General features: G+C 49.6%; 1 protein-coding gene across 1 annotated transcript; it reads right to left on the minus strand.

Moving 5' to 3' along the window:
• Positions 1-6662: 6662 nt before the first annotated feature.
• Positions 6663-7655, minus strand: LOC147527633 (uncharacterized). The gene has a single exon (XM_086621765.1). The coding sequence runs from the start codon at positions 7653-7655 to the stop codon at positions 6663-6665; it is 993 nt and encodes a 330-aa protein (XP_086477891.1).
• Between the last annotated feature and the right edge of the window lie 7810 nt (positions 7656-15465).

A 15465-nucleotide genomic window follows, 5' to 3' on the forward strand; every position in this document is an offset into this window, starting at 1 on the left:
TAGTGTTGGCTTTTGGATTCAGCTATTACCGCTGCATGTTTTTCCGATTGATGCTATCTTAGAGTTAAATAATTAATTTGGTTAATTATGCTTAGAAAAGGCTTTCAGGGTGGAGACCCAACTGGCTCATCTGCAGCTGGTTTATTGTGCAGCTCATTCTCTTCTTGATAAACGGTTTGATCTGAAGCATAGAGGCAGCAGAGAAGTTAAAACTTCCATTTTCTGTCTTTAAAATTACGAGGGGAGGGTTTCACCGTGCGCTGTGGCACGGACCAGACATCACTGCGGCTCTTGGAGACTTCCTAGAGCAGGCGATGCTTTGTTATTCTAAGGAAAGAAAAGAGACTTTGCAATAGATCCTGCTATTTGCTTGTTGCTATAAAAAGATTGGGGAAGGGAGGTGGGGAGGAATGTGTTTTAAATCCAGCTGGTACCAGCTCAGCCCTTCAGGGAAGCACAACGCTTAATTTCTCTTGTATTTCTTTGACCCAGTTAGCATTGCACAAATGTTCCTGATCACAGGACTGTCGAATCCTCTCTTGAATCCTGCTAAATTTTATCTTGTTGATATCCTGCAGCAATTAATTCCAGGAGCTGACCCTGCACAGCAAGCAGGCCTGATGCTTTCTCCCTGAATCGTCTTTTTTTCATTTTCCATCCGTGTACCCTTGTTCCAACAAACCAGTTTTGAGCAGAGGCAGCATTGAGTGTGTATGCAGCGAACAGCGTCCAAGCCCGGAAAGGCAGGTTGTGTGCTGTCCCTTCAGGGCCGGGGGGTGCCTGGCACCCAGCTGCACGGGGAGGGAAGCTGCTCAGCCCCGGTGTCATAGAATCATAGAATGGTTTGGGATACAAGGAACCTTCAAGATCATCTAGTTCTAACCCCCCTGCCATGGGCAGAGACACCCTCCACTACACCAGGTTGCTCAAAGCCCCATCCAACCTGGCCTTGAACACTTCCGGGGATGGGGCATCCACAACTTCTCTTGGCAACCTGTTCCAGTGCCTCGTCACTCTAATTATAAAAACTCCTGCCTTATATCTCATCTAAATCTTCCCTCTTTCAGCTTAAAGCCATTGCCCCTTGTCCTATCACTACACACTTTTGCAAAAAGTCCCTCTCCAGCTTTCTTGTGGCCCCTTTAGGTACTGGAAGGCTGCTAGAAGGTATCCCGGGAGCCTTCTCTTCTCCAGGCTGAACAACCCCAGCTCTCTCAGCCTGTCTTCATAGGTGACGTGCTCCAGCCCTCTGATTGTCACCTCGTAGCACCTAGCAGAAGCAGAACCTGGGGCTGAACTAGGCCTGGGAACCACAGTTGAGCCCCAGCTGCAATTTCTCCAGCTCATCTGAACCTGCTCTTCCTGGACAGGAGCAGAAACTTGTTTTGCCATCGCTACCAAATTGCTGCGAACTGCAGTGTCAGCGGCTCAGACATCCATCTGTCCTTAAAGTGGAGTCCTGAGTAGGACCTGGGTGTTTCTGGACTCAAAACGGAGTATAATCAAGCCTGTGCTTACATTTGCTTGCCCTAAAGACCAGGAATATTTTTGCTATCAGTGCTGTCTCTGCTGTAATCGAGGACCATGCACAGGTTCCTTTGCTCTCTGTGCAAATCAGCCTTAATCTGAAGCACCCGGCTAATCTCACTAATGAGGTTTGAACGGCTCGTGGCCTCAGCCAGTCGGGGACAGCCCTCTCCGTACACTCGCACAGCACCCAGCTGAACAGGACCTGGGGGCAGCTGGAATTGCTAACCCACCGACAGCATCTGGGAGTAAAGGTCACAATATTCTCTGTGCAGTTTGATGCTTCTACAGCATGAGCCAAGGGGAAGCATGAAGAGCATCTCGAGTAAAGGTGGTATTTCTCATGTAATTCACTGGAACAGGTTGCCCAGAGAAGTTGTGGATGCCCCACCCCTGGCAGTGTTCAAGGCCAGGCTGGATGAGGCATTGAGCAGCCTGGTCTGGTGGAAGGTGTCTCTGACCATGGCAGGGGGGTTGGAACTAGATGATCTTTAATGTTCCTTCCAGCCCAAACCATTCCGTGATTCTAATTGCTCTGGAGCCTGGACACTTGAGATGTGGCATCTCCCTTTTCTGAAGCTGAGCCACGAGCCAGGTTACCTCCACCCGATGCTCCATCGAGTGAGTTGGAAAGATACAAAACTTGCAGCCCAGCACTGCTGGTATAAACCAGAAGCCGTTTTCTCTCCTACATACTTGTGATCAAGGGAAAAATAAGAAAACATTCAGCTAAACTCAGCTGACTTGTAGATGTCATATTCCACCATCAGATGAGATGTGGCAGTCTCCCTGCTGGCTAGTTCAGCTTTCACCTCGTGTGACCCCCCTGCTTTGGAGAACGCAGACTTGCTGATCACAGAGGGGAAAAGTCACTGCAAGTTGTGTGAAGTGCAGGCAGATGAAACGCGGTTAACACTGTTCTTGCTCAGTGCTCAGCAGGCTGATGGGCTTTCAGCTAGAGTAATTTAAACGCAAAGACAAGAAATGGTTAACAAAATGCTAATGCAGACAAATAAATGAACTAATAATTTTATTTCCCTCATCAGCTGCTATTGGAAATCTGTGCTTTAAATGCAGCAGAAAATTATTCCCATTACAAGCCCATTTCAAAGCACTTAGAGGCTCTCTTCGCTTTTAAATGGCATTTGGTCAAACATTATGTAGCAACTAGACAGTATTCCAAAAATGCCCAGTTTTTCTACAGCTCCTCGCAACAGTCCTCGGAAGCGTTGCCTCCAGGAGCATTAATTCCAGGAAGGCTGCGATTTCCAGGAACATTATATCTGTATTTACACAATGTGTATTTTGCATCAGCTCTAGCTCACGCCAGGCAAATTAAGTTATACTTGAGAATCCCAGAGCACGGGAAGAGGCCACGAGCCCGAGATGTGGCGCTTCAGGACTCATCGCTGCTGTCAACTGTGGCCCACATAAGTGACACCGGCCACAAAACCACACGCGGGCTCTGGCGAGCAAGGCAGAGAGCTGGGCTTGAATGACCTCACTCGTCAAACACCAGCAGAAAAGCTTCCAGCCATCATTTCGGATCGCTCTTCTGCCTGTGGTCGCAGCTGCAAATGCAGAACACTTTGCTGTTAATCACGCTGCTGATGGGACGTAGGAGGTTTTCAGCCAAAGCTAAGGGATTCCTGCTTAGTCACTAAATGCAATTTAACTTCATTGCGCACCATTTATCATTACTCCCCACTTAGGAAGGCTCAAAGTTAATTAAAATATGCCCTCAACAAGCAATTAGGCCCAATTGCAGGCACTTCAGGGCACGGGAAAAGCCCGATATGCTCTCCACAAAGCCTCTGCTTTGAGCAGAGGGACCCTGTGTTCTGTCTCGGGTCTGATCCCCTTGAATTAGGCCCCGTGTTTTCTCTTAGAGCTTTAAGATTGGATTTCTTCTTGAAACAAAAATAGCTGCTTTTATCCTAACTTCAGGGTTAAAGACCTTTTTTAGAAACTGGTTTTGCTAATCTCCCTCACGTGCCTCCTGCATCTACCTGCTTGTGTGCAGCCCTTGAATCTGCTCCAGCTTGTCTCTGGTCATTACGTTCCCTCGCTGAGACAGACCCGTTGGTGACCTATCGCTGTCTGTAATCACGTTGCACTGGCTCATGTTTTAGTTTCTAAACAACATCTGACATCCTGGCACAGAAAGGCCCCTCCTGCGGTGGATGAGGGTCTCTGTGCTGTGGCTGCTGGAAGAGTTTCTGAGCTGCTTCTGCATGTCTAATCATCAGATCCCATTAGTGAGGCTCACGGGCCCCTTGCTTCCTCGCCTTTGGTTTGAGCTGTTCCGTATCTTTGTCATTTAAAAGACAAGCTTTTGAGGAAAGAGTGGGATGATTTTGTTTCTTCCTCACCATTTCTGGTTGTTAAATTCTGGTGGTGATTTTCCATGTCCAAATGCATTTACCGTTTGCAGCAGTAAAAGGCTGCATGGTCACGCAAGCAAAATTGCATGTTAGCCCGTAGATTGCTTGTGGACTGGTTGTGAAGGCTGAGACTGAAAGCTGCCAGTGGGATTTGGTTAACAATTCCCCATTCAAATTAATCCAAATCCCTTTGGCAGTTCCGATGATCTCAATAAATGAGGTTTTTCTGCCAGTGACTTCAAATGCAGAGGCTGCCATGAGATTGGCCATGGAAGCAGCATGGCTTTTATCTCACTCCGTGACCTAAATTCCTTGATAAGGTTTGTTTTCTTTCTTGTCTGTGAGCACTTTGAACAGGCTGTGGCTTCTGCAGGTTCATCCCAAATGGTGATTCCTCAACCACTCATTTGTATAGAGGAAAAGAGGGAGAGCATGTCCCAATGGCCCCAGGTGTGTGTTTACAGGGCAGCATGCCTCTGCCATGAGGATGAGTGTTTTAGCTACAGCGCCTGTCCCAGAGGAACCTGCTGGTGCACAGCTTGGCTGGCTTTAAGAGCAGCAATTGCCCGGGTCTTGGGCACAGAAGGTCTGACCCTGACCAGGCAGAAAAGCTTTGCAAAGCATTGAATGTCTGGGGAAAGAGCCTGGAGCGGGCTCTGTCAGTGACCTGGTGGGGTGAGAAGGTGTTTGGGTGGCCAGTCATCAGCTCATGTGCTGTGGACCAGCCCTGCACTGAAAATAATCACCCGTAGTTCTGCAGTAATGGAAAGAGCAGCTCGATGTAACGGTTTTATTTGTTTTCTCTGTCAAAAGCAGTGATACATGCAGTTGGCACAAGACTTGCTAGGCATTAGTGTCACAAATATTCACATGGAGAGAAATTAAAATGTCAGCAGGGCACGAGGACAAGCATCGCTTAAATCCCAGTGTTAACCTGAGAAGGAAGGGAGCGATGCGGAGGAGGCAGAGCGGGCTGGCGCCTTCCTTGAGTCAACTCCTTCCATCAGCTCTAATAAATGCTGGAGCCGCCTTCACCTTTGTTCTCACTGCGTGGTTAGTTCAAAAACGAAGATGAGAAACAGTTCGGCTCCAAAGCGCTAACGAGTTTCAACAGGAGAAAAATTATTTGAGGTAAGAGATGTGAGAATCAGAAGCTCAAATATGCTCACCTTTTGATCCTCGAGCATATTTATGCTCATGTTGGTACTGAGCAGAAGTTACCTTCTGATTTAATCTGCTCGAGGGTGGTTTAGAAATTGTGTCGGGGCATTTTTATAATTGCAGCTTTCCAGTGGTATTTCCCATCTTAGCTGCAGTTGAACAAACAGCCTGGTCCCTCTGCCCTCCTCTGTGCCAAAAGATTTATTCTTGGTAGCAATAATAATTATTCTAGTATTGCTTTGCAGTTGTCTCACCTACTTCCCTTGGCTGGCTACAGAGTGCTGTACCAAACGCAGATATGTGAGATGGTTGTGACTGCAGGAGAAAGCCCCGATGAGGGAGTTTCTCCGGATGGGGAAATCTGTGCAGCAGCACGGCATGACCTGGGTGCGTGCTGACCACGCCACGCCGGGATCTCACAGCAGAGCAGGAATGCTTCTCTTCCTACAGACATCCCATCTGGCATTAACATCAACTGAATTATTTATATATGGTATGTGCTGGATGGTTGTAACGTGCACGCGTGGGGTTTTTTCATGTTTCAGTCTCACAGCACCAGGCAAAGAACAGTCAGTGTCATCAGCATGGTCAGGTAGGTGAGAACACAGAAGCAGAGATCAGAAGGGAAACCCAGAAATGATTATTTTGCGTTCAGGTCTCGCGAACGCCAGCCCAGCACCCCCAGGCTGCCCCTCATCCTGTCGAGCTGCACGGGGGCTCGCGAGGCTCCTGCACTGCGGCAGCAAACGCTGTGGGTGCCCGCGCTGTGCAGCCTGGCTGCTGAACGTCTGACGGTGCAGACACCAGCGTGGTATCTGGTTTTTCACAGCTGGCATCGCAGGTTGTTACAGCTCCAGGACAGTGGCAGCGCTGGCGTGGCAATGCCCATCCTGGGCTCCCAGCTCTGCTCCTGCCAAGGGTAAATCCAGGAGTAAAGGTAACGGAGTTGTGCCAGGTAAATCTCCCCACCTGGACGAGTTTTAATATTCTCTATGTTGCCTTCTGGCAAACCCTCCTAAAAGACTTCTTAAGATTTTTTTAAAAATACTTCTTTATGTTACTGCACTAACAGGTGACCTATCCAGTGGTGTCTTGATGTTGACGCAGTGATCTATAATGGGTCTCCTACTAAATGTATATGTCAGAGCACATTTAGTCCTGTCCAAGCATGGGTCCAAATGTCCCTTTCAGAATAACTGTACCCAGGTGTGAGCAACATCTGGCTGTTTGGCATTTGCTGGAAAACACCAGTAGTCTGATGTTCCCGCAGATCTCTCCTCCTCCAGGACAGATGGGGTTTATATTCTCTCCAGCTTTTCTCCGTGCTCAGGGCAGTTCTAGGCAATAGATGGGCGGGAGAGGCTTTATGAACTGTTGTCTCTCCAAAATGAGAATTAGTTGTTGTTTCTTAGTGAATGAGACTCTGAATTGTCCCTTTGCTCACTAGTGAAGGATACGATGGATGACAAAAGTCTGCCTGACTTGCATGCACATTCAAGCCATGTTTTCTGTGCAGGGACTCCAGGGAGAGCTTCTAGAGCACAGGGTGGTTATTTCTTGTGAATAAAATTATTTTGAGCAGCTACTTCTTCACACTTCAGCAATGGCTGGGAGCAAACAAGCTTTTACCTTTGCTTCTTTCCAGATGCATCTGCGCTCTGAAATCCAGTTATGGATCATGGCTCTTTTAGCTACCTGGAAGCACTCAGAGTATCTCTGCTTAGTGGGGACATCACCCGTTACGGTTCTGTCACAGTGAGAAGTTTCTTTTTCTTCTTTTTCATCAGAGCCTGATGTATTGGAGGAACAACTCTGCCCTCTCACAGACCTGCACAAGACGGGGTTTCCCAGCAGCTTCCCGCTGGCTGAGCATGGCAATAGCTCTTCACCGGTAATGGACACGGGGCTGTTTTCTTTCTGACTGTGGGTACTCTCTAAAACTGCTCCCTCATCTTTTCTGACATACTTCAGCTCTGAGCAGGCCGCTTCCTTCTGCACTGGTCTTGGGGAGGGAAGCCTTGGAAAACTGAATACTCGTGGCAAATTGGGTTTCTCTGTGGCTCTTTCTTTCGTGGCTGGGGGATGAAGTTCACTGTTTGGGGAGGAAGAGTTGCACTGCGAGTAACTAGTGCTGGAGCTTTTGCTGTACAAAGCAACCTTGGAGGAGCAGAACTTTCCTGCATGGGTGTAGATCTGTGCCAGGGGGTCCTCTCTGGACCAGAAGTCAGCTTCTGCAGGCATGACTTTTCCCAACGGCACCACATTGGAGATGAAATTGGTCAATCTACATTTTGACATTTCCTGCTGTGTCCCCCCAGGGGATGGGGACCATGACATGTCTTCGAGAGTCTTCAGGGTCTTTCTGTCCTGAACCTTATGGCTGCTTTCAGGAAGGCCTGGGAATGTGGGTCTGGCAAGGTGGCAGATGGATTGAATGTAATCGTCGCTGGAGTATGAGTCTGGGCTGGCTGCAGTGCTTCCAGTACGCTTCAGGTTGCTGGTCGAATCTTCCATTGCTTCCTCGTGGGTTTCACGTATTGTTGGAAGAGACTTTGAAAGACTCAGTCTTATCCGGGGTGCCATGGCTGCAAAGAACAGACCAGACACGATCAGCATGTGAAAGCCAGGTAAAGAAATTCTGGGGTAAAGTCCATGCTACCTGACCCACCTCCTGGTTTTTTGTGGCAAAGAGTGGTGCTTACAGAAATTGCATTTTAAAAGTTTTCTGGCAGTACTTTCATATCCATGGCTTCACAAAGACCTCACATATACAAAAGAAGCCAAGTGATCAACTGCAATAGAAAATAAAAGGGTCATTAAAGAGATCAGCAATGGTGCTTCCTTGTGCAGCAACGCATGGGGACAGCAGCTGAAGCAGCGTGGTGTAGGTGCACTAACTCGTCTAACTGTCCAGGTTGTAGCAGCAAGGGACAAACTATTCTTACTTAATATTCCACTGCTCTGTTCACTGTAACAGGGCTCTGATTTCACATTGTGTCCGAAGAGGAAAGAGCTAATCTCAATAGGAGAAGAGCTGACCTACCCCCATGGGGAGCATCACATAAGTGAAGTGACATTAAAGCTGATCTCTTCCAGAAGCTGTAGGTGATAATGTGCAAACGTGTTCATTTCTTCTCTGCTAGTGGTTCATAAATGTAGTTATGGAGTGGTAGATCCTTCCCTGAAAGCTTACATAGAGTCAAAGGGATTTAATTCATGTCCTTTATATTCAAATAGTTATCCTCAACTCTTTTTAGGATGCATTTTTGTCAAACTGCTCCCACTAGTCAGCTAAACCTTTCTTACAAATATTCTGTGTTTTAGTGTTTGCTAACATACTGATTATTTTTTCTCTCAAAATACTCTCCCCTGTGCTTTGCTTATCTCCCCTTCTGGCAGAAACGACCACATAGCCCAGATCCTTTTTACTATATCCCCTCCACCAATGCAATTTGTATGTGAATAATCTGCCAACACAATATAGCTTTGTTGTGTGATTAAACACAAAAGTGCTTTGCTAGCTATTTTGGTGCCTTGCTTGTCATTGCTGGAAACAAATCTGCCTTTGTTGAACCCCTCTGCGAAGCTGCGGATCCCATACGGAGTGCAAGTGAGCCACTCGCGCCAAGCCCAGGGCAGAGCTCGTGGGATGCCCATCCCACCCCCGGCTGCCGCTGCTTCTCCTGCTTTTCATCTCAGGTGCTACTGGCAAAGCCAGCCAAGGTGGGCTTTGCTGAACTGAGAGCAGGAGATGTTTGGTTTAGATCTTACGGCCTTTTTTATTCCCCTTTATCCTCTCTGCTCCTTTCTTCTCGTTTCTTTAAGCATTAAGAAGCAGACTTGCTCCTCCGCCCTTCCTCCCACCCCGAGCCCGAGTCTGAGCCTGGCAGCACCCGGATCCCGGCGCCAAGGGGGCAGCCGGATGCTTCAGCCGAGGCCTCGGGCGTGTCCGTTAAGTCCCGGTACCGCTCATCACTCCCTCGGTCCTGACAGCGCGCCCTTCCTCGGGAGGAAGTTAAATTACCTATTTACAGCAAAACTCTCCCGACGGGATGGATCGCTTCCAGCCTGGGTGCGATGCCCTTGGCCCGGGCACCGCGCTCCGAGCCGAGGTCACCTTCCCGGCCCCGCGGCCTGCCCTCCCCTTCCCTCCCCGCCTGGAGCATCATCCCCGCCTGGAGCATCATCCCCGCCTGCGGCCATCCTGGCTCCTTCCCGGCGGTCCCGGGGACACAGCCCGCCTTCGGACCCCGGCTGTTGCGACGCCCTCCCCTTACCTGCGCGGCCGCCCGGTGCGAGGGGCGAGCGGCTCCCGGTTCCCCGGCTCCTTCCCTCCCCGTTCTCGGCACAGAATATGCGCTGCCTAAAACTACCCCGCGCACCGGGCTGCTGCCTCCAGTCAGCTGATCCGGCCGCCTGTTTTGTTGCAGTGGCTAAATATAGCCCGCTGGCTGCTTGCCCTGCCCGGAGCCCGCCTCTGGCGAGCGCCGTGCAGCGCCGGGACGGCGAAGGGGCCGCGGGGAGGCAGGGCCACCCCGTCCCCAGAGGGCTGGTCCGCCACGAATCCCTGCTGCTCCTCCGCCTTCCTGGATTTCCTCGCGTGAGATGGGAGCGCGGGGCCGCGGGAGGGGCCGCGGGTGCTGCGGGTCGGGGGGGGGGGGGGGGGGGGGGGGGGGGCGTGAAAAGAGGAGCGGCAGGAGAATCCGTCGTGTTTCACTGCCGAGCGGGGGGTCCTTAGGTTTTGGGCTGCTTCTGCTCCTTCCTCGCCTTATTTCGCGAGCAAATCCGTGCCACTTGGCCAGGTTTGCCCAAGGGGTGGTGGCGGGGGGGTGCTTGAGGCGTCGGTACCGCTGCTGTCCCCCCTCCCCGCTCCCAGTTTCACACTGAGCTGCACATCCACTGCGGGGGCACAGTGGCAGCCGGCCCTGCCACGGCATCGGCAGACTTGTCCCCCCCTCCAGGCTGAGTTCATCTGTCCCCCGCTCTCCCTGCTGCCCCCAGCATCGCCCCCATTTCTGTCTCGCTGAGCTGGCACCCGGCGAGCGGGACCACACAAGAGCATCATGGCAAATGGCTTTGCCAGGCAGTCCGGCCACATCCAGCCTTGCAGGTGTCTGGGCAGCAGCGATTTGTCTTTGTGTTCTGGCCCATTAACATGCTGCAAACTGATTGCAGTTCTGGTAGAACTCCAGTATCGCTCTCGTAGCCTCTCTTGCAGCATCGCGGTGGGTGGGGAGGCGAACAGTTATTTTGCAACAGCATCTTCCTTCTGCTGTTATTTCCCGATACTGTCCTCAGAGGAGGCCTCGGGAGCTGCTATTCGTTACCGGGGAACAGCCACGCTGCACAACATCCCTGTGCGACTAAGGCCAGGGAGCATGGCTGTGATCCTGAACCTTGCTGCTCCCCACACCACCTGTCCTGAGCTGCTGGGAGGGATAGAGAGAAAAGCAGAAATCCTAAATTAAAAATCACTGCTTTAGTTTTTATGCAAATATTCTCAGTGTTACAGTGTTCAGGCTGGAATTGGCTTTGGCTGCTGATTTGGTCGCCCAAGCCCACATTTGTCACGCAAGGTCTTTATCTCCAATGGAAAGAAATAAGCATCTCAAAAGACTTGCATGTTCCTTTCAGAATATGGTTCAAAGCAGAAATTCTTTGCTTTCTGAAGATATCCATTGCTTAGCATTTAAATATAAAAGGTGTGCAAGCTTAAACTGTTTCTCAGGACTTCTGATGTCGAACAGTTGAACTTGGCTGAAACGACCCTCAACCTTCATGCATTAAATTTGCTATCAGCAATGATCAGCTGGGATCACACAGCAGTAACAACTTACAGCTTAAATTTCTCCTTGCTTGCAGGCACCATAATTATTATCAATGGAAAAAAACCTCAGACCCCAGCTCCTCTAAGCAGCATAAGGAAATTCACTGAGCTGGAAAAAAAAATTCCACATGTGCAGATGCATACAGATATGTTCTCTTTATAAAAGTCTCCAAGATCGTTCTCCTCCCCTGGAGAGTTCCTCCTCCCAGCTGGAGATGTCTCCTTCTCAAAGGCTGCCTAAGAGCCTCTAAAATGATCAAGGTCCTTACAAAATGTGGTTAGGTAAGATATTTCTTTATGAAACTGCACTAAAAATACAGGTTAGCAATAAAAATCCCTTCTATCTATTGAAATCAGTTTCTTCCAGGCATCTGGTGCTTCTGTAGGAAAATCACATTTATTCGAATCACTGTTATTGGAATTACTCAGATAACCCCAGTAGAAATTATTTGTTCTCTGTCATCTTTTTTACATTCTTGATGATACAAAGATTAAAATATAAATTTTAAAATACCAGATACAGCTTAAATAGCAGCTATCATTAACCAAATACAATTTACAGCAACACCTCTTTTTTTTTTTACCTCAACCACAGCCAGTCGGTTTTCTCTTTGATCAAGAAGTTGTTGAAAAATGTTCATTAAAAAAAAAAAAAGCACCTTTTAACGCTTGTTTGTCTCTTTGCAAAACTGCCGCAGGTTTCTTCCAAGCACTTCTGAGGACGGCTCTGGTTAAACCATCCCAGTCTTCTGTCCTTACACTCCTCCAAGAGCGTGCGGTAAATCCACATTCCCGAGTGTATGAAAACCGTAACCAAACGGGATTAATAGCAAAAGAAAACAGCAACAGCAGCAGCGCCCAAGCTGCCGAGGAAAACACGAGTTATCAGCTCTGCAAGGCTCGGTTGAGTGGCTGAGATCTAAATGATGCAGAGTTCTCTTTCTGTTTGGTTTTCTGTTTGTTGGCTGTTTTTTTCAATGCTGCCAGTTTTGGGAAAGCCTTGTGTTCGAACAGCTTAGCAGCGTTGCACAAGTGCAACAGGCAGCTCGTCTTTGGGCACTTTTGAAGGTTGTTGATGTTCAGATAAACAAACTAATTAACCTTTGGGAGCCCTAAATGGACCTCAAAGTCAACTCCCATTTTGGGTTTTCTCAGGAAAAATACCCTTAAGGCCAAGTGGGGGCTCTGGGGCGGTGCCAGTGCCCACCTGATGGGGCACGAGCACTGCCAAGGCTGCTTCATAAATCACTTTTGCTTTGGAAGATTGCAAAGAATATTTATTTGAGGGGGAAAAAAAAAATCCCCTTATGCTTTCTGAAGTAATGAATCTGGACAGAGAAGGTGAAAGAGTAAAAGATCCTCCAGCCTGGTTTGGCAAACCGATACCCCCGGCGGGTGCCGGGCACTGGGTGGCCGTGTTGGCCTGGGTGGCTGGATGCAGGTCAGACCTGGTGGCATCGAGGTGACAGCTCAATGATGCCATATGGCTGCTCTGCTTGTGCTGTGGTGACATGGCCGAGTCCTGGGCTTTCCAATGCAGGACACCATGCATCCCGGGCATCACTGACTGCCCTGGACTGTGGTAGCAAAATCCTAGTTTGAAAGAAATCCCAGTTTTTGAGCTCCCACACTGGCAGGCTCTGTCTGCTGCCAAAACTGGCTCAAAAAGACACTAAACTGAAGGTCCATTCTCTTCACTTTTGGATTACGAGATCTCCAAGGGACATTTAGAGTGCCAGTTGCAAGCTTTCCCAGAAACCAGTAGAACTGTAAATACACTTTTTCTTTTTTTTTTTTTTTTTTTTTTTTTTCCCCAGTAGTAGCAGTTTTTACCCTGCTTGGCAGCTCTCTCCCCCTGCTCATCTCTGCCCTCTCCGCATCCAAAGATGCCAGCATCCCACCAGCACTGCAAAGGGATGGCCATCGGTTGCACTCCTGCCTGCAGAAACAAGGCTTTTTGGTAAACCAGTAAATATTGTGACTGGTGCATGACTGGGCAGTGCTGTGAGCCTGTTCCCGTGCTGTGAGCCAGGATCTAAAAACATGTCAGAGAGTGCCAGGAAGGGAGCGGGGTTAATGCCGGGCTTTGCTGTGGTGGTGGCTCTTGCCAGGGATGGGGTGCGGGATCAGCACGACTTGGAGCCCCTAAGTCTTGCATGTTTGCCATCAAAAGGTCAGGAAAGGAAAACAGTTTGACCCAATTTGTGCCAGATTCCAGATGATTTGTGTTCTCTAATTACAGCCCCCGGCCCATTAACCTCCTGTGCATTACAGCGAGCAGCCGCCGCGGCACACAGCGCAGATCTTCCCGTCGAAGGATGAGCTGGTTTTGTATCGCCTGGACGGAGCTGGGTGAGGAATGTCGCACCCACAGCTGCTGCCGTGACTGCGGCTCACACGGTAACTGGTGGTGGCTACTTGTACAAACACTGCATTTGATGCACACAGGTTTTCTGGAAATGACCAGCTATTTCTTGGTCTTTTGCGAGCGAGGAAGCAGTTGCTGCGAGGGCTGGGTTACTGCAGCCCATCACCATTTGGCACGAGGCTTGTTGGGAACACGGCTGCAGTCCTTTCGGGAGGTTTTGAAGAGGCTCGGAGCGATTTAGGCACTCATTTTCCCTGGGATTTCAATTAAACTTGGAAAATGACTCCAGAGAGCCTTCGCTGGGAGTTTCTCGGCCACGCTGGTGTTGTGGGTTCGTCAGCCCGGCTCTCCTCGGCGCTGGCTGCCCACGGCTGGCAGAGAGCTGAGTGCCAGTGCAGATGTTTTTAAAGTACTTTGAAGTCTCAGAAAATGCAAATCATGGTGGCCGCTTGCCGGTGGCTTTCCCCTGGAACCCAGCCCAGGATATTTATTTGAAATAGTATAAATATTTTTATATTTATATTATTACTGTTCTGCATAGGGTTACATTGTATCTTTGTATGCACGCATTTTTCCATACATCGTATCCTCTAAACTTTCTGTTATCAGCTGGAGCTGGGCTGTGTTTAGATGCCCTAAGAAATAGCACTCCCAGAAAATAACTTAATTCCTGAAATATTGTCTGTGGTTTGGGTGACGGGGCTGATCACGGCTCGATTTCTCCACCTCTGCAGCTGCTGCTGTCTCTGTTTCTCTCCTCCAGGCTTGATGCTTGTTCTTCAGACCAGTACAAAAACCATCTCGAACATATTCATGCTGCGGTGGGGATTGAGCTGAGCGAGTTTTACTCCATTTGGTCCTTCCTGCAACGCCGGGGTGCAGCGAGCCCTTCTCACCCCACAGAGGGATTTTTCACCCTGATACCAAAGGCCAGTGGCTGTTTCATAACCATACTTCTTGTGCCGTGCCACCATCTAGTGGTAACTCAACTAGAAACTGCATCTGGAGAGGCAAAGCAGTGTGAGTGGGTCCTCCAGCGTAGATCTGCTGGGAACCCGAGCTCTGCTCGGGGCTGCGTGGGTGCAAAGTAGGATTTCATTGTCTAAGGCTGGTGGGAGCACGCTGCTGCTGAAGCATAAAACCCAGCAGATTGACTATGATGGGGTTTCTCCCATGTGTCATCCTGCTCTGCTTCTCGCTGCAATGAGTTTTTAGAAGTGCACTGGCACTTGATGTGGCTCCATCGCTTTGGTCTCTGCTTGGCTTTGGTAAGCTGCTAATGGAGGAGGGATCGTGGAAGGGTGGTGGGGAGGGGTGGTGCAGGAGAGAGCACAGGAGAGCGATGCACACAAGCACACACACCCGCTCCTGGCAGCTCCAGTGGGGTTTCCAGACATGGAGCCCCCAGAAGGGCTCTGCACCGTTCTTTGACCCCTGTGAGCAAAGCCAAGCGTTGAGCCAGCAGCCCCGGGATGAGTGGCTGGAAATCATCCTGTGCCCCCCTGCGCTGGGTGAAGGGGTGGTCAGATTTGCATGGCACTTTGGAAGAGCTACTTTCTGCCTGGTGTAATCGAAAATCACCTGGATAATTGCTTTCCTGGCCTGGAATTGCTCTTTGAACTGCCTTTTTTTTTTTTTTTTTTTTTTCAGGGAGCACTCAGTGGAGCCAACCGTGGGATTCCCTGACACTGTTTCCTCATTTCTGCACCACCAAGCTGTAAGTCCTTCTCCTAAGACACGAATATTTGCCCAGGGAGATTCTGGTTTATCAGCACAGGCTCCTTGCTCTGCCCAAGCTACTTCTCACTGGTGTTAGTGGGACTGCAAGCGGATTTTGGAGGGTCTCTGCTGGGAGACTCCATCCCTAGCCCATCCCTCCTGTCTTTGCTGAACAAGCTGCCCTCCAGGTAATCCTGCAGCACCTGTGCCTGCCTGTGCACAAGCAAGGGATCCCCTTGCACACGAGGAAAAGGCATAAACTAACTCATGCCATGTATCAAAAAGCTGATCCCCCAATAACGCCCAGCACCAGCCCCCTTACAGTCACAGCCGTGCACGGGCCAGTTTTATTTCTTCCAAGGCCAAAGTAGTGGTTCCCATGAAGACAGTGGGTCTCCCCTCAGCACCCCTTCAGGATGAGATCCTCAGGCACACAAGACAGAGGCTGCAAATGTTGAGACCCATTTTGCAGTGCAATG

The sequence above is a fragment of the Tauraco erythrolophus genome, chromosome 16, assembly GCF_009769465.1.
Source record: "Tauraco erythrolophus isolate bTauEry1 chromosome 16, bTauEry1.pri, whole genome shotgun sequence".
NCBI lineage: Eukaryota > Metazoa > Chordata > Aves > Musophagiformes > Musophagidae > Tauraco > Tauraco erythrolophus.